Source organism: Fusarium fujikuroi, chromosome FFUJ_chr09 (genome assembly GCF_900079805.1).
Source record: "Fusarium fujikuroi IMI 58289 draft genome, chromosome FFUJ_chr09".
NCBI lineage: Eukaryota > Fungi > Ascomycota > Sordariomycetes > Hypocreales > Nectriaceae > Fusarium > Fusarium fujikuroi.
Window position 1 is genome coordinate 935,929 of NC_036630.1, and position 26,165 is coordinate 962,093.

The window sequence follows — 26,165 nt, forward strand, 5'->3', positions numbered from 1 at the left end:
ATCCACTAATACGCCACTATCGATAGGCACAAAAATTATTTTGGATTTAACCCCGCCATCACCGCCTAAGAATATCGACGATATTGCCATCATTTTGTCTACAATTTGTACAGAAATCTCAATTCAATATTTCTGTCCCTCAATCTGGCTTCGTTACCATTTCGATTCAAAGCCGGTGGCGAGAGCAAAATGCCTGTCGCTGTGGCTCATTCTCATAGGCCAACCACAAAGGTTACACACAAGGCCTTCAAGTCACGGGCTGCTTCTAAGCATGAGTTGAGGGACCGCGCAAAGGGTAAGACTCTCCCGAAATTTTGTCATTTCTCCAATTCTAACACAAACACAGGCCGAGTTGCCGACGAAAAGGGAAACAGAAAGACTCCCCATCAACAAGTCATGTCTAAATTCGACCGACGAAACCAGGCCAAGCAGGCCCGATTGAATAAGCACAAGGAACATGTTAAGGAAACCTCTGTCTTTGCTGGAAAGGATGGCGCTCCTCGACATGTTGCCGTCATCCCTCTTTGCGCTGGAACCGATCTTAACGCTGCAATCAAGCAACTGAACAGCAGTGTCGACATCGAGGACAACACCGAGAGTGGCAACTACCGAGTCACAGTCGATCGATTCAAGCAAAAATTACAATACATCCCTATCGAGCGAGACCTGAACGCCTGTCTCGACGCTGCCCGTGTTGCCGATTTCGTCATTGTCGTTCTGTCCGCCAACGTTGAGGTCGATGAACTTGGAGAGTTGATCTTGCGAAGTGTTGAGAGCCAGGGCATGTCCACCCTCTTCACCATCGTTGAAGGTCTCGACAAGGTTGAGCCCGCGAAGCAGCGACAAAGTGTTCTAGTCTCCCTCAGGTCTTTCATCACACATTTCCAGCCTGAGCAAGAGAAGCTTTATAGCATCGAGAACCGACAAGATTGTGCCAACCTCATGCGATCACTGTGCAGCACAACACCAAAGGGCATCCGATGGAGAGACGAGAGGAGTTGGATACTTGCGGAGGATGTCAAGTTCGCCTACTCCGAGTCCGATTCAACAGTTATCACCGGTATTGTCCGAGGCAAGGGCCTCAAGGCCGACCGTCTTATTCAGGTTGGCGACTGGGGAACTTTCCAGATCGAGAAGATTGAGGCTGCCCCTCTGCCCAAGCAGATCAAGAAGAAGGGAGAGGAGATGACCGTTGACCCCGAAGAGGCTGGCAAGCTTCTGGAGGAGCCTTCTGAGGATCGTGATGACTTGGTGGAGCTGGCTCCTGAGGAGGTCATGATGGACGACGCTGATGACGCTATGGCAACTGATGCCACCGAGAAGAAGGGTGTTCTTCTGGATGATCACCATTATTTCTCAGATGAGGAGGCTGAGGCAAGAAAGATCAAGAAGAAGGTCCCCAAGGGTACATCCAACTACCAGTCAGCTTGGTATCTGGAGGATGTTTCGGACTCAGAGTCCGATATGGAGGACTTTGAGATGAAGGATGAGGCCGGCGATGAGGAGGCCCGCCCTGAGGATGGTCTTGAGGGTTATGCCCCTGCACCCGCCACTGAGGGCGCTCCCTCAGAATATCCTCAATCAGAGATGATGATTGAGCCAAATGAGGAGGAGGATGCTAAGCAACTTGAGCAATATCGAGCCGGAAAGCGAAATGAGGTTGAGGACGATATGGAGTTTCCCGATGAGATTGAGCTGCACCCTCACGTTTTGGCCCGAGAACGTCTGGCCAGATATCGTGGTCTGAAGAGTCTGCGAACCAGCACCTGGCAGGAGGATGAGGATCCCGCACACGAGCCTGAGGAGTGGAGACGTCTTCTCCAAGTTCCAAACTATCAATCCTCAAAATCTCAAGCCACAAGAGAGGCTCTGGTCGGTGGTGTTGAGCCTGGTACCCGTGTTCACATTTACATCAAGGGCATCTCCCCTGTTATGGAGAAGACCTACAATCCTAAGAAGCCACTCACCCTCTTTTCTCTTCTACGACATGAGAACAAGAAGACGGCTGTCAACTACCTCTTCAACCTCAGCTCCGACTTCACCAAGTCTATCAAGGCTAAGGAGGAGCTTATTGTCCAGTGCGGACCTCGCCGAATGGTTATCAAGCCTCTCTTCTCTCAGCCTGGACAAACACCGAACGACGTTCACAAGTACTGCCGGTTCCTCCACCCCGGTCAGTCAGCTATTGCGACCTTCATGGGTCCTCTAACATGGGGTGCTGTGCCTGTTCTGTTCTTCAAGCGAACCACAGCTGAGGAAGTTGAGAAGGACGAGAACGAGGATGGCCCTCACATTGGTCTTTCGCTCATCGGTACAGGAACCGCTCTACCACCATCCACATCTCGCGTCATCGCCAAGCGCATCATCCTCACTGGCCATCCTTACCACATTCACAAGAAGATCGTCACTATCCGATACATGTTCTTCAACCGAGAAGATGTCGAGTGGTTCAAGGCTCTGCCTCTATGGACCAAGCGTGGCCGTAGTGGTTTCGTCAAGGAACCTCTTGGTACACATGGTTACTTCAAGGCAACATTCGACGGACGTATCAATCCTCAAGACTCCATCGGCGTCAGTCTTTACAAGCGAGTGTGGCCACGAAATGCTGCTCCTGTGGAGGGACCGTTATTGGAGATCGAGCCGAGCGCAGTGCAAGCTGATGGCGATATGATGATGGATGACCAGGCATAGACATGACACCCAGTATACCTTTAGAATTAAAAGTTGGCGTTTTTTCCTTTTCTCTTATATGACTATTTCCAATACTGTCCATTTTGATGTATATGTGAATGTCTACTCCAGCTGCTCCAGACCCTCTGTTGGTCTGGGACCTCCCTTGCTTCGTCTCTCTTCCTCTGCACCACTGGCCTTCCATGCGCTCTTGATCAGTCTGATAATGTGATCGACGCCAACGTCCTTCTTCACCTGCGCAAAGACCGTTGGCCCACCTTCTCGGATCTTTCGAGCATCTCTCTCCATAACACCAAGGTCTGCACCAACAATCTCAGCCAGATCGGTCTTGTTCACAACCAAAAGGTCACTCTGCGTAATACCAGGACCACCCTTCCGAGGAATCTTGTCGCCGCCGCTAACATCGATAACGTAGATAATGAAATCGGCAAGTTCACGACTGTAGTTTGCAGCGAGGTTGTCGCCTCCTGATTCAATAAGAAGAATATCAGTGTCGAACTCGCGGTGCAGGTCCTCCAATGCAGCGAGGTTCTGGGAGATATCTTCACGGACGGCAGCATGTGGGCAACCACCGGTCTCAATGGCACGGATGCGAGGAGGTGGGAGAGCTTTGTTTCGGGTAAGGAACTCTGCGTCTTCACGGGTGAAGATGTCGTTGGTCACAGCAGCGAGAGAGTATTCCTTTCGGAGAGCAAGGGAGAGGGCGAGCATGAGGGCAGTCTTTCCGGAACCGACGGGACTAATCGAGTCAGCTTTGCTATCACGGTTGAGTTTGAAAGTCTCACCCTCCAATGCCAATAGTGAAAGCTCTCTCGGACCATTCTCGTCCTTCTACGATGGGCATCTCGCGACCCAGAAAGCTTCCAGGGCCATCAAGGATCTCATGGGAGTGGCCATGCTCCACAGCATTGAAGCCTCCATCATGGGAGTGAGAGTGACCGTCGTGAGAGTGTGACATGATAAACAGCTCTTAAGCAAATCTAGCTCGAGGAAAGTTTGGTTGCTAAAACTAGGGAGGAGGAGCTTCAGATAAGAATACAGAGGCTGCCCTTATCAGCTTGAAGCCCCAAATACTGACGTGGGGGAGGGGTTAAGTGGGTGGAGACAGGAATTCACGGGCGGCCGGCGGCGACCGGGCCACTCCGGGAAAAGTGGGACTTGTTCGACTTATACGGACATTGAACATGGACCATCATGGTTTGTTTCTCAATGCATTTCGGATATTTCCACACATGATAGATATATGAGTGTCTTGACTGAGATGGAGGCTCACACATGTTCGCGGGGGTTACAGCTCTATTCAGGCTGAACTCGTCGACAATACCCTTCTTACACTATATACAATGCTATAATCCTCGTCCGAGGAACATACGCCAAATAGCCTCAATCCTAAAGCCAGGATTCGAACCTAGGTCTCCTCCTCCCTTTTGGGCACGGTTCTGCGCAGTGGGCGTCTCCGTGAGTCATGTCGGAATGCTTGACCACTACACCACATTAGGTTTGATTGTTGAGAGTTACTGCACAAGGTGTATTCATAAGGGAGAGACTTTTGCTACTCTTTGGAGACGCATCTGTTGTTGCTGAGTCGGTAAGCAGACAAGGCAACCGATTACATGATCCTCCAAAACGGTCGGGCCCCTGTTGGTAACTGAAAATGATAGAGGCACGTTTCGAACAGGTAAATATGATAGATTTCAACAGAACGGATTAGCTGTCAGAAAAAGAAAGCACACGACATACGTGCCGGGCGGAGGATTGAGCGGATGAACAACCGAGCTCGTCAATCATTGGCTTCTAGACAAGCCACAGCAAATATTGAGAGATTACAGTTACTATGTATATCAGACCTCTACAACCGAATACAACATACATCCACAAGGCAGATCGGACATAGCCTCATACGGCCAGATGCATGATGAGATCCGGCAATTCCAGCTGCTGCGATAACGCGAGAACAACTGCACCTGGCAGTGGACAGGGACAGGCATTTTATATGCAGGTTGCGTCCGTGTCCTCAACATGATCTGATCTTAGACAGGGGAGCCAGCGAATCATTCTTTGAGGCTGCAGCTCACAATTGAGATGTGATAGGGTGTCACTACGGAAGACCTTACATTGTTTTTGTCTCTTGTCACTTATCATTCTTTCGCGAGAGTGCGCGATCGATATTTACAATTCCGAAACTAGCACGACGGCTTAGTTATTCTAGCTGCCACCAACGTGTTCAACGTCGACTTGTGGGGTGGGTTTTGTGTTTTGTGTAAGGTCAATCAGTTATCACATTCTACTTCTTGATAAACCATTGTTAAATGCTCAAGGTAAGCAATTAAATCCTTTATATAATCACTGAGAGTCATCTACACTATGACCACACTATTGTTAATCTGTGTAAAGTCATCGCAGACCAGAGCGACTTCCTACGAAGTCGATGGCAACCAGTTGGTCTCGAACACAACTGTGGCGTCTCAGCTCTCTGGGAGGTGAACAGCTGGTCAAGGGGTTCGGAAGTAATAATGATCTGCCTTAAAACTGTTGTCGAGTCATGTCTTTGCAGGTACCGTGTTGGGGTGGTCGGCTGTATGACTGCATATGCATCCCCCTAAACTTTTATCTAGATCCTGGCGCCCATACTACCGGGACTGAACAAGACATCCAGTCACGACGCCTGGGCCCAGTTGCCTCATCTCTAACCCATCATTATGAATGCCCAATCTCATCTCGGGCTGCATTACATCGTACGTTGACAGTCAAACCTGCACGATGTCTCACTCTGGCGCGGGAAGTCCTACATGCACACACCTAGCCGTAGCAGTCCATAAGTCGATACCACAATGTATCTTGGCGCAATACCGGGGGGCTGGTCGTTATACCCGTTGTCAGGTCTGAGAGCAGCATGTATATGTGGTCTATTATCTCTCTTCTCTCAGTCACCTTGTGTACTACAGTAGGTTCCAGGCATGCTCTTACTGCCACACTATCCCTGAACAAGAACGTTCTCGATCGAAGAAATACGATAGATCCGATCGAGTCCTCTTACCAGTCGGCATATGCGCATGCGAATCTTGATTTATGCAGGTGTCTCATCTGTCCATCAAGCCACTCATGATTGAGCTGAGAGGTGACAGAGCCTGGGATGGAAGGAATCGCTATGAGGATCCAGGACCTGATAACTATATAACTTGAAGAGTTGAACCGCTCTTCTGACTGCTTGCTATCAAGGTCCGATCTCCATTGTGTTCTCTGCGTCTCTTGCTCTCTCCTATTCGCCATTTTGGGCTTTGTGAAGCGGTGACTCGAGTCATTTATTCGAACGTATTTCTTCTCATTCTTGTGTTTTACCTTGACAACAGCACCGCAGTGTGTTTCTGCCAGTCATGGCTTCCCAGAATCCACAAACTCCAACAAACAGCACAGACGAGCGGAAGCCGTTAGTCAAAATATATTCCACGATGTCTCATACTGACATTCTACAGGGCCAAATGTCGCGGCTTGATGCTGGCGCCGTACATCTACGACACCAATTCTGTCCAAGAGCATCTCCTATGCAGAGCCGAAGCCACAAACACTGCGCCAGAATCAGCCAAAAACGTGTCTGAAATTGCGAGACAGGAGAACTATGGAGGCTTTGAAGTCCAAGATCTGGATTCTATGATGCAAGAGCCTTCTTCCATGAAGAGTCGACTTTGAGCTCCTATAGTCGCGGTAGAGCTCAAAGTCGCGGTATATACTAGACCTCCTAAGACTGTTTGACGGCTTTTACAGCCTGTTCTCTATTTTTTCAGTCATAAAAATGGATTAAGCTGGGATATGACCTTGGTGTATTACTATTGGACTATTCTTTATTGCGATTTCACATCATATATGTCGTAGTTCCTAGTATAAATCTCACACACTTCTGTCATGGCCGCCAACCCCTGAACACCATGCGAAGATTTGTAGCTCTCCAAGAAAAAGTATCACTCGAACCCCAACTAAATTCTTGAGACCTTCCGTATCCGTCTTCCACTTAACCCAAGGCCCTAATCGCAACGCCATGAACCGGGATTTTGACCGGAAGAGCCCCGGAATCCCCGCTTTTCCCGAATCACACGGAGTTGTATGTGTACCCACATCTCGGCCCGGATGCTCGGGAGTCATTGGTTCAAGACTGTGGTCTGTAAGCGCCCGCTCTATGTTCTCTGGGGTCCCGTCACGGAGCTCTCCCAATCTTGCTCCGCTTCCCCCATTTCCCCCGACTTTCTCAGTGTTCGAGCTGACCAAGTTGACCTTGAGTTGACTTGCTACAGCCCCGGAGCACTGACTCCAGGGCTATAAAACCTTCCCCTCTTCTCCCAGGTTCCCTTTCTATACTTCCCTCCGATATCTATTTATGCCCTGAAACTACTAGTTCATCTCATGCTTAGGCCCGACACCCCTTTTCTTGAAGTTCCTCCTCAGATTTAAGCCGTGAAAGGCCTTGAACCCATTTCCCCAGATACCCTTCTGAATTTTCCCTCCCATCACTTCTTCATTCCCTTTCCCAAGTCAAGAACCCTCAATCTATGAGCAATGCCTTCGAAAGATATTGATTTTCAAGTCTCTGCTTTGGAAACTCGAGACGAGCAAGTAACACTCAGCAATCACCAGTCACCAGGTAACTGACTTGTTGCATCCAGGCCTCCAGAAGATTCTTGCATGCTCAACAGATTCATTTACGATGTTTCTTCCCTTCAAGAGCGATTACTTTGGGTTCCTGTGGTGAAGAATCCTGGTGTTGTGCTAGCGACGGCCTCAGCCAAAAGTATGAAGGCGGCTGACCCCCCGGAGGATAAGGGCAAGCTTTGACACAGTGGCTCCCTGTCTAGACGACAACAGGTCTCTACAATGCCATGGTTTTATTTCATCTTAGATACACAGAACACATTGTTTCCTTTGCCACAAGAGCTATGGGCCCTCTGGACCTAGCATCATCGGTGTACATGACATGGCATCTTATTGGGCGTTTCTTCTTCAGTTCTGCTAAACAAACGATGATATACTGCAATACAATGACTAAAATATTTGGTTCACTGTCTATTTCTTGTTATATGATGTTGCCACAACCTTGTAAGCTACGCACAAGTTACTCAACATGGCAGGTCGTATGCCTCCCTCAAACATATCCTTACAACACTTGGAAATCAGTCTTGATGAATCTGAAACTTACCAAGACTCACAGACATGTCGATCGGTTCTCGAATTCGTGTTTGTTATTACTAGTAGACTCACTAATACTCATATGGCGTACGCAACAGGGTTGTTCTCCAGCTGAATCCAAGCTCAAGGCACGGCCCTTCCATTCCACGTGGCTATGCGCGGCATGTAAGATCTGCCGGGGTTCAAAACATAAAGGGGGGAAGATTCTCGAGATATCGTTGGTTGGAACGAGTCATTAATTATCCTTATATATGCTAATCTTAACGAATTGGGATTGGGGTGTGTCTGTCTCAAGTGTCAGCAACCACAAGTGGACATCTTTGGAGCCGGATCGCATCCGTAGGCCAAGGATATCTTTGGAGAAGGGCCAAGCATATGGGAGATCAACTGAAAATACGCCCGGCTCTTTACGGCCGCGTCCTTATGTCCAGATGATATCTTCTGTTATCATGCTTGCGTCAATGGCTGTGAATAGGACACACCGCTCTGTATCGGGATACTTGAATGGGTGGCCTCAAACAAGGCCGAGCCTCCCCACGAGGCTGACTCCTTTGGAAATTTCCCCGAAGAGCCTCATGACCTGAATGGCCAAGTTGTCTCTTCTCTCTGCTGTCCCAGCTGTCAATCAACTAAGCGATGCAAAGCATGCAGAATCGTGTATGCATCAAAGGATCGATGCAGAAAAATCAGATACGGCACTTGCCTACAGGAATGTAACCCCCTTTCGAATACATAATGCATCATTGACAAGAGGTTACCCATTCAGATGATTGATGCAAGCTCACCGCTTCTCTGTCGTATGCAGCAGGCTGAAAACGAAAGTGCACATTGGGAGGGTGGGTTCGTAATTATTGGCCTGTGTTGGTTCTGTTCCTGTCCCAACCACTTCTTGCCACAGATCAATAATACACAACGTGAAAAGGATACCGGCTCTGTAGATAAATGAGACATTCTGGAGCCAAATACCTGGTTAGGTAGTCTTCACACCACTACAAGTTGATGCAGATGTCAAATTGGCATCAACTTCGAGACCGCTTCTTCGGTTGTGGCAACAGACCAAGGTTTCGAGTCCTATTCTGTCTCCTTGCGCGGCCTGCACTTTCTCATGTCTGGCTCATAATAGGATCGCCGGTGTAGAAAGGCTGTGTTTGGAAATGCGGGCGTTTCGGTGCCCGGACTGTTTGATGGTGTTGAGGCTGTTGTGTGTGTCTTGTCTTGTCTTGTCTCGACAGGACGTAACTCAAGCCTGCCGATCCTCAGGTGTCCCCTGAAGCAGTTATAAAGGTTCATAAAGTCCCGTTTCGTTCTTCTAACTCTCATGCTTTGAGGCATGGCTCTTTCAGGACATAGCTTTGAGTTCTGACTTCTTCCAATGCTGAGGTACCGCTGAACGGCTCTCCTACTTTTATCTTTTAATTCTATTCACCACGTTCCTTAACACATCCCAACACGGGCACTTTATCATTCAGTGAATTTCCGATATCCTCTTCACCTCCGCCATGCCTTGCGACTCAGCTCACACCGACACTATCCCTAAGGGTGACACTCCACCGTGAGACACACATACTTGATCGTATCATGACTTGAGCTAATAGACCAACTCCTCAGAAACACAACCGAAACGACGATGTTAGAGCCCTACATTCACGATACATCCTCTCTTCAGGATCGCCTACTGATGAGGTCCATGGCTGAGGATAACAAGGCAACTGGAAATGGGGCCGGTTATTCAGGACCAAAAGGTTCGAAGCTATAAGAGACTCCAATAAGACTTGTTCAGGTACATTGGTCATGAATCAACATACTATATGTTGGTTTGTAAGATTAGTTTGAGTTTTGATCTGTGGACATAAATTCTAGGCAAATGGATGAACCATCGCCCTTGTTCAAACTACTAAATAACGCGTGCCAGGGGAAGCCTTGCAAGCTGCCAGGCATACGAATGGTCCAAGACACCCTGAACTTATCGACGCTGAAACTGAGCTCCGTGCATACCAAGGTGGTATAGTGAGTGGCCTCTATACAGACATACCGAATGAACCAACATGGGTATCTCGTTATGCTTGGCCCACAACATGGAGTCCCATTGTAGCACTTGAAGTCGAGTTTCAATGCTGTCAGCTTTTAGTCTCAGCCGCAATCTTCCGGCATAGATACCAAATCTTGAAGATATCTGCCTGGTTCTTTCTTGGGGGGTAATGGGAACCAGCTCACCGCTTGCAACCACACGTCTAGACCAGAGCTCAGTTCTAAGGAAGAGACAAGACCATGCGTCTATTTTACGTTTCATGATGTACATTGTTGCACAGATATAATTACACGTTATTCGTACCACCCCTGGCACGCCATCCTCTATCCAATTCTCAACCTCGCATTTTCTGATTTCATTCATTGAGCTGGAGTTGTTGTTGTTGAGGGGGGTATCGAAGTATCTGCAGCCGCCACCTGTGACACACCAGCCTTCTTCTTCTTGAGAGCAGCAGCCTCTTTCCTTTGAGCAAGAATAGCACCAAGCTTCTCCAACATCTCTGGGCTGAGCTCGGGCTCTCCCTCGGCAGCACGCTTTTCGCGCTGCATCTCGTGGAACTCTTGCAGGGGAGTCTGCATAGACTTGATAGACTCCTGTTCGGCTTTCTTTGCTGCTGCCTCGGCCTCCTTCTGCTGCACGTACCACTCCTCGTGGCGCGTTCGGAACTTGGAGAACTTGTTTCGCAACTCGTCGATAACGGTCTCGGGCATTGGAGGAGAAAGGAGGTTGTAGTAAAATGTTCGGTTGTCGACAGTCTCACGGATGGTATCACCATCGAAAGTCTCGAATTCTGGGGCCTCAACCTCGGGCCAGGGGATGACAACATTGATTCCAGGAACAATTCGATCCCACTTGTTTCCGTATTCCCATCGGTCGAAGCTCATGTTCGGGGACTTCATGTTCGGGGGAATAGCCTTAAGCTCGTTGATAATGACGTCTCTTGTGACTCCGGTTCCGGGGTTGGCGATAGGATAGACGAGACGAATAGAACCAATCGAGAGGGGCATGGGCTGAGAACGACTGTCGTTTCCAAACATACCAGCAGAGATAGCCTAAGAACCATTAGTGCCTACTCAAACCTCGCAAGGCATGGTGCTTACCCGGTGGTAGTTCTCGAGAGTAACATATCCTCCTTGAGGATTGATCGTCTTGATGCGATCAATCTTGCCCTTGTCTGGTCCATCCATAATAACCACACGGTCTGAAATGGCAAGGTTAAGCTGCTTCAGACCACCAGCCCAAGCACATCTCTTAGCCAGAACCTCAGGCCTTGGTCGGTAAAGACCATAGTTGGACCAATCCGTTCGTACACCCTCCGAAAACATGCCATAACCATTGAAGCCCAGATCCCGCTTGGGAGCAATAGGGCCCAGCGCCCAGTCCTCCTGTCTCACCCTGCGCGCATCCTGCAGATTCTGTCGGACCTCAGAGACAGCCGCTCGCATGGCTTGTCGGTTTCGAAGCTTGTAGTTGTTCTCTTCAGATTTGGCGGCTTTTTGGGCTCGTCGGCCAGCCTGGCGCTGGGCCTGGGCGACCCGCTTGGCGAGCTTCTGCATGGCAGAGAATGAGCTGCGGGGATTGATCGAGGGAGTTGGCAGGCTCTAGCAGCTCATTGAGCGGACAAAAGCTGTTGGCGTCGAATTGTCGCTGGGCGTTACGATAATTCGTTGTGGAGTGCGTGGTTGAGCTGGAAATTCTCTACGTCCAACGGAATTAGCCGCAGTAGTGTATGTGCGGATAATGGCCAAGCACTGTACCCCGCACTATGCTCATGATAGCTTCATGTTGTATTATTGTAAGTGTGATGTCCGGCTGCAATTCTTTTTTAGATGCCTCTCGCTTCTATTTCTGACGACATATAAGGTCCCCCTATTTCTTACGCGATTTTCAACACAAAGGCAGATCTCTCATGTTCAACTAAAGCAGTCTACTTTCACTCAACTTGTGATAATCATGCTTGATCAGGCACAGAGATCTCAGTGACTCTTTCTATGAATATTCCACTATTCCAGTTCTTATGATCCCGCGACTCTATGTTATGGAAATAATCGTTTTTCTTTGCTCATGCAGGCTCTATTGAAACCGTTCTGGGACGAGAATCATGCAGTAATGACAGAATGACTTGCTAATCCAGTATCACCCCGAATAACAACGAAGTATTAATACATCATACATGAGCTCACATATTGATCAATCATCAAGGCTGGGGTTGCATTGCCGCTGAGAGGCCTCTGAGGATGACCTTCAAGATCAGCACGCATTTGGCGGTCAGAATCACGAATGTGACAGACACGATCAAAAGGTTCTGGCCCCAGGGAGCGAGAAAATCCAAGACTTAAGAAGACAAACCCATCAAAGAACGACCTAAGTTTAGACTAACTTATCTAAATATTCTGTCACTTATGGTTGAGAGCTGCAGCTTTCGTGCCTCTAGACTGGATATACAGATGTCTGACCATAATCATCCGTGATACATATCCCGTCAATCAGGGTCCTTGAGGCTTGATCAGGGGAGGAGGTTGGATGAAAGTCCTACGCTTTTAGGCCAGCGTAGGACTTTTCTGCCCACTGTAAGCTCTTATTACTGGCCATTCAGTCGCCCTAGGCTTTTGGCTTTGGCACGCGGAGGCGGGATGGCACAGGGCGCATTGCATGACGGACCAGGGGTTAGAAGCTTGTGCCAGCTTCACATCTCTTTACATAGATTGTCTTGTGAAGATACCTTTGGCGGTGATTGATGACGCGGAAACACATGAGAATGTGTTAGCGATGGAGGTAGAGGAGTCAAAGCAGGAGACAGAAGCATTATCCACTTCCCGATAGTACCTCATCAGCCGGAAATCAAGGTCATCAACTTCAAACATCTATCAAAAATTTAAAATGGGTGCTATCTTTATGCTATCCACATCAGCTCGAACAGCCGTTGGCGATAGCCACCAGATCCCAGCTGGAAATCACAGAAAGGCAGATCTAGGCAGTCAACAAGAAGGCTTTCCAATGCTTCCCATTAAAGACAGGTTCAATCACGGACCTCTAAGGCTGATGATGGCTGGTTGATTAGCCTCATCCTCTTCAAATGATAGAAACCGAGCCACGGTTTCAGCCTCGGCGCTATGGAGCCTAAAGTGTTCCATCGTGTGTCTAGATGGGATGATAGTGAAGCACCTAGAGCAACTTAAAGCCAAAAGCTACACCGCAGCAGGACAGTTTGATGGACCAAGACTGGCTGGTGAGCACGTCAGACCGATAGGAATTGTGCAGGAGGATGGCTGATAGACTGGCGAAGAGTCAGAAAGAGTACCTACCTTGGTCACTTGTGAAGAATGACAACATTAGTAGGTACCTACCTACTCCGTACAGTACAGCTCAAAGAAGCCATCTTTGCAGTTTGCAGCTCATTCTCATTGACCGTCAGTCCGTCAATCAAACTAAACCGGCTTCACCAAACGGCCAACGCCGTTACCCTGGCCCTTGATATTGTCTGTCGTCCAATGTCATCGACCAGTTCATCAAGCAGGCCGGCTCTTATCTCATCTCGTCATCATTATCACTGGCATTGTCTGTTTCAAACTCCCGTAAATGGTCAACGACGCAACACAACGCAACCACCGCATGCAAGCAAAGCAAAGCAAAGCAAAGCAAAGCAAAGCAAAGCAAAGCAAAGCAAAGCAAAGCAAAGCAAAGCAAAGCAAAGCAACCAAGCGACCTACCAAATAACAACGGGCCTCCCGCACATCTATCCATCCAATCTGTCCCGTCTTGCATCTACCACTGAAAGTTTGGCGGAGCACTCTCGGTAAGATGGATAAACTGGGTCAGTTAATTCCCCTCCTGGGAGATAACTTTTGCAGAGGGAGGCTTGTGACGCGCACTGCCCAGAACCTTTCGCACTGTGACCAGACTCCACTAATCACTCACTGAAAAGGAGACGGTGTTAGCGGTTGTTGCCACCCACCAGCCGAAGCCAGGGCAACGCCGTTGGTTGCCTCAGGATGAACCCTTTCCGCGTAATGTGATGGAGCCGAAGTACCGTTTGTGTGGGAATATCGGTGAAAGTGTACCTTGGCCAAGTGAGTGTTTCTTTTTTGAGCCCAGCCCAGTCCGGGCCCCAGCAGCTCGCAGCCCCAGCAACAGACAGGAGGGAAACAACAAAGCTTGCAGCCTTGTCAATCCCTGGTTGAAGATGGATGTGATGCGATGTTCAGGAGGCTTATCTACGCGGACGGCTGTCGACACCTTCAATATGATAGTTCAAATAAGTACAAAGGATATATGACAAGCTAGAGGCATATAGCATTAGCCAAGTGAATCAACCTCCAAACTTGGTTCTGATTCAAAGCCGAAACCTACTTTCAGCTGTCATTGTCTGCTCTAAGCCCTTAGATACCTAGGTAGGCTATCAAAACACAGTGCGGTTTGCAAGCGCCTTACTTGTCCTCAACTCAACAACCCTGCCCAACCCCCAGCATCACCGGCACCAAGACCTCTGACACTGGCACTTGGTACTTCGATTCCAGCACTCTTCACGCTCTATTCGGAGGTACCTCTGGTCCTTTGAACTGCCCTGGCTGCCTGCTGTCCTGTGCTTGCCCACCTGCTGTTGGGTCCTATCCTGTCCTGGCGCCCGCCCCGGGCTGTCGCTCCAGTGCCTGCAGTGCAGTCGGGCCCCCAGTCCTAGCGAGAAAAAAACCAAGCCCAAGCCTATTTCACCCAAGAAACCAAAGCCCCTTCTTCTGGCTGAGGTGCTCGCTCTCTCTTTCTACTGCCAGTCCCAACCTGACCTAACCCAACTCATAACTCTCCTCTTTCTCTATCCATCCATCTCCCATCCCCATCGACCCGCAGCCGCCGCTCTCCGCGAAACTCACAACCTGCACCATCTCCCAAGCTCAAGCTCGCATTTCACGCCAGCAACTTCGTCCATTTCTCTCAACTTTTTAACCACAAACCACATCTAATCAATAACCATGGCTGAGATCCGCCGAAAGCTCGTCATTGTCGGCGATGGTGCTTGTGGTAAAACCTGTTTGTTGATGTGAGTTGGCCTTCTATCACGACACGACACGACTTGAATGTCGACCTCCCGTCGCCCATCACGCTCCTATCCATCACCACGTTGGCATCACAATGTCTATCAGACGGAGTCTCAAGAAGAGGGCGATACGATAGTTCTTGGCCTCTTGGACGTTCCAGCGCTTCACATCGCTTGACGCCATCAGCTCTATCGTTACCGTGATAGACGCACATGCCCCTTGCTTCACCTCACCGTCCTCCGTCGCCATTTTCATTACCATCATCGCTATCATTATTCTAAAGCCACTTGATCAACACAATGCTAACCAATCCTTCAGTGTTTTCTCCAAGGGCACTTTCCCCGAGGTAAGAATTGACTTTATTGCGGCTTTGCCCTTCAACCTTCGCACGCTTAGCCACGCGGCTTGATAAACAGCCTTATCATGCAACGGGCTTCACCACAACAACCTTGTTGCTGACAATTCCGTCTTCAGGTCTACGTCCCCACCGTTTTCGAGAACTACGTCGCCGATGTCGAGGTCGATGGCAAGCACGTCGAGCTCGCCCTATGGGATACTGCTGGTCAGGAGGATTACGACCGTCTTCGACCCCTGTCCTATCCCGACTCCCACGTTATCCTGATCTGCTTCGCTGTTGACTCTCCCGACTCTCTTGACAACGTCCAGGAGAAGGTTTGTTTGCCCTCCGGTGCCAGATGGCTAGACGCCAGTTGCTTTTCATACAGTTTTGCTGACACGTGCTCTTACAGTGGATCTCTGAGGTCCTGCACTTCTGCCAAGGTCTCCCTATCATTCTCGTCGGCTGCAAGAAGGATTTGCGATACGACCAGAAGACCATCGAGGAGCTCCGAAAGACCAGCCAGAAGCCTGTCTCCCCCGAGGAGGTACGAGACACTGCTCCAACAAGCGCCAAATCAAGCTCTCGAAACTTGATTGGCCAGCTTGCTGCACGTCATGTTGAAACATGCTAACAGTTATCAATAGGGTGAGGAGGTTCGCAAGAAGATCGCTGCCTATAAGTACCTTGAGTGCTCAGCCAAGACCAACGAGGGCGTCCGCGAGGTGTTTGAGCACGCTACTCGCGCTGCTCTGCTGTCGCGAAGCACTCGTGGTAGCAAGCACAAGAAGTGCCTTGTTCTGTAAAGGGCGCTATGGAAGCCCTCTGAGCGCAGTCCACGCACGCGTGCCGTGGCTTGACCCTGCGCTGTAATCCTTTGTCGTTCCAGTTCAACCTCAACTTGGCCCCGGCAGTTCGGATACGGGTTCGTGGCAGCCAAGAAGAAGAAGGCTGTCGGCATGCATCGGTTTTCTCGGAATCTGGAGTTTGATATCGTCTCGCTCATGTCTGGTCCATCGGCCTACGCGCCGACCCTTCTCGCTGGATTGATGGTTTTCTTGTCGGCAGAGCCCATGGTTTCTTGGACCTCCTGAATCTCGCAGGCGGTTACTTTTCCCGGCAGATACCTCGTCTTTTTTATTATCACCACTGGCATGCGAGCGGGACCTTTGTTTTATGTATGTGCTTGTCGCGCATGGGGGAGGTGGGCCAGATGTCTTTTTTCTTGTTGGGGGGGCTGTTGAGGAGGAGGATGAGGTGTGGCTCTCGTTCCTTGCTCTCCTGCCAGGTCTGTCGGTCACTGCAGACTGACGGATGAGGAACTATCAGGGAGAAGTGTCACGAGGCAGGGAGAGGCTCCGTGGGCCGGTTACGGCGAGAGCGTTTGTGTCTGCTTGTGTGTGGATATGGGGTCCGGCTGGGGGAACCAAGTCGGTCCAGGCCATAAATCTTTTCGTTTTTTCTCTTGAAGCCTCGAGACCGTTACTTAGACCATGGAGATGGGACATCTATTGCGTAGGGCCTGCCTGTTTAATCTCTTGATTTTTTGTATATCCTGTCTATCTGTTTTTGTGATGTTATTGTACCTACAGTATGCTCTTGAACGACGTGACCATCCCTATCTGAGGACCTATCTAGACCTACCTAGCCTGTCTTGTTTGTATATTGTTATGCATTGACATGTCATGTTACACTACTTGTGACTGGCTGTCATTCCTCAACCAACTTGAACCAAGATGCTTATCCGTCTTGGTATGCGTATCTTGACTGGTCTTATCAAAGACAGCCTCCTTGTCCACGTGCCAATGTCTAGTCATGTGGCCCCCATCCCATGCTAGACTCTTTGATCGGCACCGAGCCTATTTTGGTTTGGGTGATGCCAGTGATGTAATCCCATCAATCACTCGCCGTGAGAGTGAGGCAGTCGGTATGATCAGCTATGCGAGCGCGTCGCAGCCTTAAGAGGGACACTTCACGATGGACACACACGAATATGAGGTGAATATCAGTCTTGTTTCCTCAGTGTCGAGATAAAACAAATGAGCGAGCGTATCCTCTGCTTCACAATACCACCCAATGCATGCATGAATGAATATCAACCACCCAAGAAAAGAGTGACGCTATCGAACAGCGGCCTCATCACAGCAACCACCCAAACCCCCAACCACACTCCATTGTATGCATCCCTGACCTAGCCTAACACCGGTATAAACAACTTCTCGTCCATCTCATCATTTCATCATGAATCTGTCTCTTGGTCTTTGTGGCGTTTAGACGGGGCAGTGCTAGAAGCAGTCAGCATCATGTCAGATAGAGACGAGAGGGCGAGTATTAGACATACAGCACCACAGCTACCGCAAGTCTTACCGGCGCCCTCGATGGCGGCGTTGCACTTGGGGCAAGTGTTGTCGTGGTAGTCAACAAGAGGCTGCATCTTGACTGATTGATGTATGAGGAGTATGTGTTGAGAACAGAAAGAAGTGATCAAGTTTTGCTATAGAGAGAGAGAGAGAGAGAGAGCACTGAAGAGGGGACCACAGAAAGAGGGGAAAGGCAACCCAATATATAACCAACCGTCAACCTCAAACAAATCATTCCCGTCCTCTCTCACACGAGATTTACGTATGTTTCTCTATCCCAAAGCGGGGTTCGTTAATTGTAAGCGCAAATAGCGGGCTTCTGCTTTGTTTTACCCCCTCCTGCTATTCGTTGCGTGTGACACCCCTCTCCTTGTGCTTGTGCTTGTGCTTGTAGCTTCATTTTCTCTATGTGATCCACTTGCTGTGAGGTACAGCCGTAACGTGGCACACTGTATGGATGCCGACTTGTTTTGGAGAAGAGATAGTGGAAGTCATGTTGCGTTATCCCGCGGAGGTTGAAGGTTGTGTTGGAGATGGGTGGGGAATGGAGCATCGTGTGAGGAACAGATCATAATAGCTTCAGCGGTGTATGAAGCAAGCTGTTCTTGCAATATGGATATTGAGAATACACAGGGTCTGAAAGAATAGCTTCTCTGAAATGTATTATTGTCCAGAAGTATTGGCTTTGACATGTTGGTCAAAGTATGATGACTACATCGCCAGGTATCATAGCTTCACCTCACCCATAAGCAGAGATAAGAAGAGCAATAAGAATACGAGTTCATCTACCGAAGAACTGAAAACTCTATAATTATTGAGATATCGATATCACGCCATGCAACTCCTCGCACAATCCAGTGTACACGGTACATGGTTTTCTTTGATCTTATTTGATAAATTTCCAACCAAATCATCCGCCTTTTTTACATGACTTATATATCTCAAGCAGCGATAGTCCCTGCAGTCACGCATCTTGCCTTCATGCGTACTATCTTACACGCTTGTTGTCCCGGTAATGGTCTATGTCTGTTGTGCTTCGTTATGCTATAATGTTGTTTTAATAAAAGTGAAAAAGGTAAAGGTAAGAAACGCCTGATACTTATACGCACTGCGCTGGTCCATCTTTGCCTGTGTAGTGTCAGTACATGTTCCAAGGTCCAATGGTCGAATACCCGGATCTTCATAGGGCACACGGGGGAACTCACTGTTGATCATCTTCTGCACAGCCTGGATCACACTAATGACCATGACAATCATGCCAAACACGACCACTGCACCCGCCATATATGTCCGCCAGCTTCTTGTTGTCAACTTCATATAGCACAACGGAGGCAAGATGTAAGCCATGGCCACAGCACTCGTGGCTCCAACCAGCTCAAACACAGCACCAAGATCACAAGTCACCAAACTTAGGACCAGAGCTGACGCAACAAGACTCGTACTGAAGAGGAGATGGCGATTCATGTTGAAGGGCTCGTCGGGGAAGAAGTATGTCAACATCACTTCACGACAAACAAATGCCTCCAGGGGCAAGGTGGTGAGCATATTGAGGCCAAAGCAAAGGCGTGCAATGTTGACCATGGTGTTGTCTGCTGGAAAGTTGTTGAGAACATTGCCCAATGTCTTGTCACCAAAAGTAAGGAAACCGCCCAGAGCAAGGACAAGACAGAAAACCATCGATATACCAGTTGAGTAGTGAGTGACTCGGGAAAAGTTATCAATGGTAGGTGTCTTGAGAGATCCGTAGATCAGGAGCGAGTTGTGATGGCAAACGAAAGCTACATAGGTCAGCAACTCTGGTCATAAACTCAGATTATCAGAATAGGTCCTTACCGAACGAAATAACGCCAATGGCCTGGAAAAATCCGCCATTGAAGAGGAGGAGTGAAGGAGTAAACGAGCCCCTTTCTGACGAGGGCGTCAGGATACCTTGTATAAGGATGGTGAGAACAATAACCACCATACCAACAAGCGCAAACGTGCTTGCCTTGGCCAACTACCCAAATTCCATTAGCCCAGGTTCTAATAGACGATCCGCAATGTAATTTTCACCTTTGAAATATCCCGATACAGCGTAAGGGGATACGCAATGCCCATCACAAACACCGCGATGGCGACCTGTCGATTTGCCAAGAGTCCTATTACAGGCACATTCGACAAATTTGGCCACACAGCGACCAGAACATGAGGAATCGTATCGCCTACAATGACACCATATGCGACCATCCCGCCAAACGCAAAGACCCATTGCGCAACGCTGATAGCGATCAGCCCAGAGTGTCCAAAGCAGTGCTCAACTGTTCCTTGAAAGTGACTCGTGCCGCTGAGCTTGCTGTTGATGACAATAAGACAGATCGTCCAGTCGACGACAACCGTCAACCCTACTAGTAGTAGGATGCCTCCGACCAGTCCGGCTTGGCGCACAGCGTATGGTTGTCCAATGATGCCTGCACCGATGATGGAGTTCGCCATGTTCATAAAAGCTGATTTGAGCCCTGACTTTGGTCGATTCATCTCATGCTCAGCTTGTTCCGACGGATCCCCCATCGAGTTCGCAAGAGCAACACTAGGCGCTTCAATGTTCGTCAACAGCGGCACACGATGCGCCCGCCCCGGACTCGTCGCCTCCTCGACATCAAAGTACGCATCATCCGAGGACCGTCTCTCACGATCCGCAAGCCCGCCAAAAGCTTGTCCATTGCTAACGCCCACGATCTCCGGCGTCAAGTCGAAGCGCACGCGGCTGGGAGTCCGGGGCTGGCCATCAGCTTCAACTTTGCCTGAAGCCTTCCCCAAATCTGCGCTGGCATTTCCGCTGCTATAATCGTCATCGCCCACACCAAAATAGTCGTCGTCGTAATCGTGCCCGTGTTCTAAGAGGCCGCGGTCTTCGCCGTGCGGGTTCGGGGGGCCATCGTTCCTGGCGTGCGTCATTGTCGAAGGGGAGTAGCAAGTTGGTATTGCGTGTACATTTTCCCCCGAAAGAGTAAAGGATTATGTTCGAGTCGCTCGCGTATATGCCAAAAGCAAGAAATAATCAAATAATTAGTGTAAAAGATTGACGGCGAAGCAAAAGGATAGAAAGTCAAATGGTTGTAAGTTGTAAATGGAAAGGTCCTATTCCAAGGATAGGCCGGTTGGTTAGGTTGTCTGTCCTTCCCCCAGATAAGCATGGATAGCAAACATTAGCGTCATTTGCAGCATGATGGGCGCTAGGATGGGCGTAATGCCCCTTGTGAAATCGCTGGAATCGCCCGCTAGTTGTGTCTAGGCTTATGCAGGGGTACGGATCATTCCAAGAGTATTGAAGAGAGAGGTGTTAATAAAGGGCGAGGCTTCTATTGAGAAGGTTTGTTTGTTGTTCAAGAAACAATTGAGCAGTTACATTATGAAATATCCTTTTTTGAGGCATAACGCTATCTCGCCGTTGCTGATCGTGCCTCAAACCTACCTAACTCCAAGACCCTGTGGATTCCAGGGACTCAAAAATAGGGGTCCAATTTACACTCTCCTTTTCAACAGCCATATTCAAGGGGCGTTCACCAAAACCTTACAAACTGTCGTCTGAGTATGAGAATGAGCTATAACTGTGCACTCAAGCATACTCTAATATTCAACAATCTACTTATTCGCCGTGGTACCATCAGAAAGCAATTCATTCCATCCAATGTTTCTATTCATGGTGATGGTCTATGTCTACTTAAAAAATACTTGTAGCACGGCTTCATCTGCCATCTGTAGGAACCCGTCATGTTCTCCTCTGTTCGATCGGGTATCATTGTAGCTCGAAGCACATCTTGTCTTCCCATGCTGTAAGCTCCCTGTCCTCGTATTCCCTCACACGATATCTTCGTGTTCTATGAAGCTCTCAATGTATGTATACGCGCTTCTCTGCGCTTCTAACGATTGTATCCGGGTATTAAAAAGAATGTAGTGCCGCTCATCTGACTCTTTCTAAGCCAGGAGGGCGAAAAATGGTACTATACAGAAAATGAATGTGAAGCGGGCTTGTGATAGTGGCCCTAAAGGTGCTGATGAGTCTTTTGTTTCGGTAGGTTCGCTTGAATCAGAAGTGGCAGTGCCAGATGAGACAGATTCTTTGCCTAGACCCATGTCTGGCACTGCACTTGCCTTTGATCCAGAGGTTGTTGTGATGCCAGTCTCTTCGGTCTCATCAGACGTCTTGGTCGCTTGGCTGGTGGTCATGGTCTTTGTTGAAGAGCTGCTGTCTTCATTGTCGGCGCTTGAGCCATCTGTGATAGCGTTGGTAGCAAAGCCTGTTCTCATTAGCACAAGTTGTTCATTACTTCGGCATATCAACTTACCAATTCGGCGCTCGTCCGCATCAAAAACGGCGTAGACGTTCTTGATAAAGGTGTCGCCCAATAACCATGCGCCTTTAACAACCTCGAAACCATAGACGTTGCTGGTGCATTTGCCATCCTTGTTGGGGGGAGAAACCCAGTCCTTTGGTGAGATGACATAGTCGACTCCAGAGAAAGTCACGGTTAAGTTGCCGTTGCTGTCGCAAGGAACAGTATATGTGGTGCCATCGCTGCTCTGGGCTCCGTCGATCAGAGCATGGAGCTTCTTGACGTTGTCCGGTGATCCAAACATGAAAGATGTTCCAGTGTCGATGAAGCTGCGGATGCCGCCGATATCTGCCTTCTTGCCGTTGTAGCCCATGTCGTCAATCTCAATGGCCCAGTCATTGTCTTCGCCGATGGAAGTATACGTGATCTTGCCGGAATACTTGTCAGGATTCGGTGATCCGAAGCTGATTTCTCCTTCGTTTGTACCGTCAGCTGCACGGTTCAGAGCAACGCAAAACATGTTCTTTTCGACTTCCTTGGACTTGGCCAAGGCATTGAGAAAGTTGCTGTCGGATCCTTTGTTAATGGCAAGACCAAGGATGCCGTCAAAAGCGAATTCGATGAACTGGTCCGAGGTCGTGTGCGTCAATCCGAACTGATACTTGATGCTCATGCCAGCCACAGTGATTGTGTCGGTTGCCCAGGTACCAGAGACCTTTCCAGAGCCGTATGCAATGTTAAAGTCGGATTTCGATACTTCGAGTGAGTCCGAATCGCCTTCGCCGAATGTGTTGTGCATCTCACACGCTTTGCTGGTACAAGAAGTGCCCATAACCCAACTTGACCCAGCACCAGTGTCGATAAGCATGTACATTGTCTTCTTTTCCGATCCAATCTCGACCTCGATGAAGTATGAATAGTCAGTTCCGTCCTGGTCAACACCCTGAGTGTGCTTCTTTGTCGATTCTGTGGCCTCCATGACATCGTATTTGTTATCACGCTTGAGCAGCGTACTGGTGTCAGGGATGCTTCCTCCGGCATATTTGGCGATCAATCGTGCTGCTTCGTGGGCTGCTCTCTCAGTTATCGGTTGGCTGGACTGTAGTTGAACGGTCAATGGAATGAAACTGTCAAGCAATTCTCCAGAAACAAACCTGAGGTGATCTTTGCTTGATATCCATACGCACACCACCACCATTGCCCACACTCTTCGGACTTCGAGCCATACGCTTTTGTCCTACATCGACACGCCAGCTCGGACTATAGGGGAAGAAGGCATGGGCAGATGAGGCCAAGGCCAATTGCGCCAACAGAGATCCTGGGCGCATATTGAAGCTATACTGAGTCAATTCAACCAAACCTCCCTGGCGCGTACAGAAGAATATGCACTTGGAGGTGGTTGATTGGCTTGTATTGAACAAAAACGGAGTGAGACCAGAGTCAAAGCTAATTGGAACAGCTTGTCTCAAACGCGTCCAGACAGGAAGCCAGAATCGAGGCGAGGCCTCTTGAGCCAGAGTTGGCGAGATGTATTAAAGGATTAGAATTACGAGCCCAGCATTGGAAACGAAACGGCACAGCAAAGTTGCCGACTGATAACCAGAACCTGGTGCAAGTTGGACAAGCGAAGATGCAACAAACACAAGCCAGACACAATGGAAGTGGCTTGATAACAGTGAGACCAATTCAAGTCTCTCTTTTTCTGGAACAGGGCGTTGAGGTTTCTCGGAAGTCGGAGTACTCGGCTTGAGGTCCTAGCCTGGATCGGGACGAGAGACAAAGAGGAACAACAAAGAAAGGTGCAAATACAAATACGAGAAATGGAAATAAACAGAAAAGGAACAAAGCTGAGAGAAGACGGAGGAGGGAGGGAATTATTACGAATTAAGGTAAGGTAGAGTAGAGTACAGCATAGAAAAAGAGGTCGAGAGAGAGGTCGAGGTGAGTGAGTGGAGTTCGGAGGGACAGAGAATGACGGGAAGAGGTGGGTTAGGCTGGTTAGTCTTGGCATGGGGAGATAGCTGCCCACTGTACAGCTAGTGGAGAGCAGAGAGCAGAGAGCACAGCACTCGGCGAGGTTGTAGTTCAAGACATGGAACCTACGCACTAGATACAGGGGATAGAAAGTGACCTGAAGGTGCTGTACCTGCTGAAGATATCGTCCCAAAGAGGCAGGCGAACGGAAGGGATAAGAGTTGTCAGAAGAGACACATCATATTGCTATCACATCACAGTATGATACCATCGTTATATCCACGATACGAAGACCACAGAACCCTTCAGTCTTTGACCAAAGTTTCTCTCTCATCTTTCACAACTTGGTTTGATTCTAGATCCAAAGCCAAGCTAAGTAGACCCCATTGATTGGACATTAGTTATCTTGGCTCGACGATCAGCAAGGTCCAGTACCTGTAGATCAGGTATCTCATCATCTCACGAACGGACTGAATCAACCGTCAAACACGACGGGACCTGCAAACAACAAAGAGGACCGCCGCCCGTAAAACCTTCTCCACCACATGCCATGCCATGCCATGCCAGCTTGGGTCGATGTGCTACGGATCAGAGTGCATCTCTGCTCATCACTGGACACCCACGCAACGCTCATCTGTAAGGCTCAGGGGTCGTCAGCCTCTAAATGGCCCGTTACTCTTAGCCGCTTGTTTATTACGGTGGACTCGAGCTGTGGAGATTACTCTACCCTGCCTTGTCTGCTTGTGCCCCATGCTACCTCGATATCCGCCGAAAATCCGTATGCTTGTCCTCTTCTTGCCTGGTGCTACTTCATCATCTCGTATACCAAATACGTACCAAAAAGATAGCGACCTTGGTACCTAAAAATTGAATGCAGAGTGCTGCTTTCGTTCAGTGAGAAACTCCCCGAGACAAGGTCTAACGCCGAGTTTCTGTGCCCCTGAGGACTGACGGATAAGTTAACGTGCAGCACTCCAGCTGATGCTTTGGGTTAGACTTCTCACCCCAAGCCAAGATCTGCACAAAGTGGCGCACATGAGATGTGCTGCAACGCAACGTGGAGCAAGCGGCAAAAGGGAAAAAACAAGCTTCAGCCAGATTGACTCAGGCGTTTTCAACTGTCAATGGTGAAAACGAAACACGCGTTCTGTGGAAACCGGGGGTAATATTGTGGTTCCCTTGCCTGAAGCTGATATTCAAAGTATTGGCTATGGCGTATGAAGAACATAGCCTGGTTGAGGAATTGAATCCCAACAGCCATTCGATTTTGGAAGTCTTGGCCATATCTAACCTTATCATAACGTTAAAATGCAGAGTTTCATCAACCAGACCGTTACAGCCATGTAACCAAATTCCAATTCCGTACTGATATTAATGGCCAAGAAGTTTAAAGCTTGATGCCCTGGCGTCAAGCTGACACACCAAAGTCCCCTTGGGCTTGCATCTCTTGACTCGACATCATTGGGTCGCCAAGTTCAAGTTGTTGTTTTCTCAATTGACTTGCAGTAGCGTTTTGTCTCCTTACCTTACGCGTCAAACACAACGGCGCCACTCTACCGGTCAGCGTCAGCTTTACCACACAACTTCCCCTGACTACTGTGATGTGTGAGCCTCAAAACGCTCAGCTCGCTCCAGTTTTCTTCTAGATCGTTTTGGTGATTGTCAGGCGCTTCTTGTGCAGATTACGTGGCGGTAAAGTTGGCAATTTGACGCTTGATCAGTGTCTAGATTGACCACAATGCAGAGAGTATTCCAATTTGCTGATTTATTGAGCTGGAACCCCAGGTATCACGAGTCTTTCGAGCCTTCGAGGTCGGGTCATCGGCCGCCTGGCTTCTTCTCCACGTGTGCATGGATTCTCGGATACGTCCCTATCCCTGTTGCCCTGTATTCACATGAAAACATCAACATTTCAACGTTATTGACTCCGTTTCAGGCTGGATCCTTCTTGAGTAATGGCAATGCAAAAACATATCGTATTCTCAAACCTATTTACGTGAAATTTGTTTCCTTTTGAATGCTTACTCTCTAAAGCTCACGCATGACAGCCAAGCTCATCCCCGACACGAGCAATGTCCAGCTCCCATCATCGTGCAAAGTCAGCCATTGATCCTAGCTACAAACAAGCTAAGGATAACAATATCCTCTGTTTAATCTTTTTGGACAAATGTATCATTCCAATGGCAAGGACATACACACTCTATGTTGCAATCTACAATACAACATCTCATTGGCTTCCGCCCTTCCCACATT

General features: G+C 48.9%; 8 protein-coding genes; 3 read left to right on the forward strand and 5 right to left on the reverse strand.

Annotated features, from left to right (window-relative positions):
* Positions 1–189: 189 nt before the first annotated feature.
* On the forward strand, positions 190–2,691 carry FFUJ_09872 (putative ribosome biogenesis protein TSR1; the record flags this gene model as incomplete). XM_023568177.1 has 2 exons in its annotated part: positions 190–295; positions 347–2,691. The coding sequence occupies 2 exons, from the start codon at positions 190–192 to the stop codon at positions 2,689–2,691; spliced, it is 2,451 nt and encodes an 816-aa protein (XP_023436102.1).
* Positions 2,692–2,793: 102 nt separating this feature from the next.
* On the reverse strand, positions 2,794–3,649 carry FFUJ_09871 (probable Ni-binding urease accessory protein (UreG); the record flags this gene model as incomplete). XM_023568178.1 has 2 exons in its annotated part: positions 2,794–3,430; positions 3,477–3,649. The coding sequence occupies 2 exons, from the start codon at positions 3,647–3,649 to the stop codon at positions 2,794–2,796; spliced, it is 810 nt and encodes a 269-aa protein (XP_023436103.1).
* Positions 3,650–6,065: 2,416 nt separating this feature from the next.
* Positions 6,066–6,378, forward strand: FFUJ_09870 (uncharacterized protein; the record flags this gene model as incomplete). XM_023568179.1 has 2 exons in its annotated part: positions 6,066–6,118; positions 6,165–6,378. The coding sequence occupies 2 exons, from the start codon at positions 6,066–6,068 to the stop codon at positions 6,376–6,378; spliced, it is 267 nt and encodes an 88-aa protein (XP_023436104.1).
* Positions 6,379–10,254: 3,876 nt separating this feature from the next.
* FFUJ_09869 (related to ribosomal protein YmL40, mitochondrial) lies at positions 10,255–11,451 on the reverse strand (the record flags this gene model as incomplete). XM_023568180.1 has 2 exons in its annotated part: positions 10,255–10,947; positions 10,996–11,451. The coding sequence occupies 2 exons, from the start codon at positions 11,449–11,451 to the stop codon at positions 10,255–10,257; spliced, it is 1,149 nt and encodes a 382-aa protein (XP_023436105.1).
* A 3,411-nt stretch (positions 11,452–14,862) lies between these two features.
* On the forward strand, positions 14,863–16,071 carry FFUJ_09868 (probable GTPase Rho; the record flags this gene model as incomplete). XM_023568181.1 has 5 exons in its annotated part: positions 14,863–14,930; positions 15,247–15,274; positions 15,403–15,600; positions 15,678–15,812; positions 15,913–16,071. 5 exons carry the CDS (start codon positions 14,863–14,865, stop codon positions 16,069–16,071), a joined length of 588 nt encoding a protein of 195 aa, XP_023436106.1.
* Positions 16,072–17,535: 1,464 nt separating this feature from the next.
* Positions 17,536–17,699, reverse strand: FFUJ_09867 (uncharacterized protein; the record flags this gene model as incomplete). XM_023568182.1 has 2 exons in its annotated part: positions 17,536–17,550; positions 17,607–17,699. 2 exons carry the CDS (start codon positions 17,697–17,699, stop codon positions 17,536–17,538), a joined length of 108 nt encoding a protein of 35 aa, XP_023436178.1.
* A 1,025-nt stretch (positions 17,700–18,724) lies between these two features.
* FFUJ_09866 (related to YBL089w) lies at positions 18,725–20,559 on the reverse strand (the record flags this gene model as incomplete). XM_023568183.1 has 4 exons in its annotated part: positions 18,725–18,753; positions 18,831–19,403; positions 19,459–19,621; positions 19,678–20,559. 4 exons carry the CDS (start codon positions 20,557–20,559, stop codon positions 18,725–18,727), a joined length of 1,647 nt encoding a protein of 548 aa, XP_023436107.1.
* Positions 20,560–21,579: 1,020 nt separating this feature from the next.
* On the reverse strand, positions 21,580–23,266 carry FFUJ_09865 (related to aspartic proteinase, pepstatin-sensitive; the record flags this gene model as incomplete). XM_023568184.1 has 3 exons in its annotated part: positions 21,580–21,902; positions 21,951–23,037; positions 23,093–23,266. The coding sequence occupies 3 exons, from the start codon at positions 23,264–23,266 to the stop codon at positions 21,580–21,582; spliced, it is 1,584 nt and encodes a 527-aa protein (XP_023436108.1).
* Between the last annotated feature and the right edge of the window lie 2,899 nt (positions 23,267–26,165).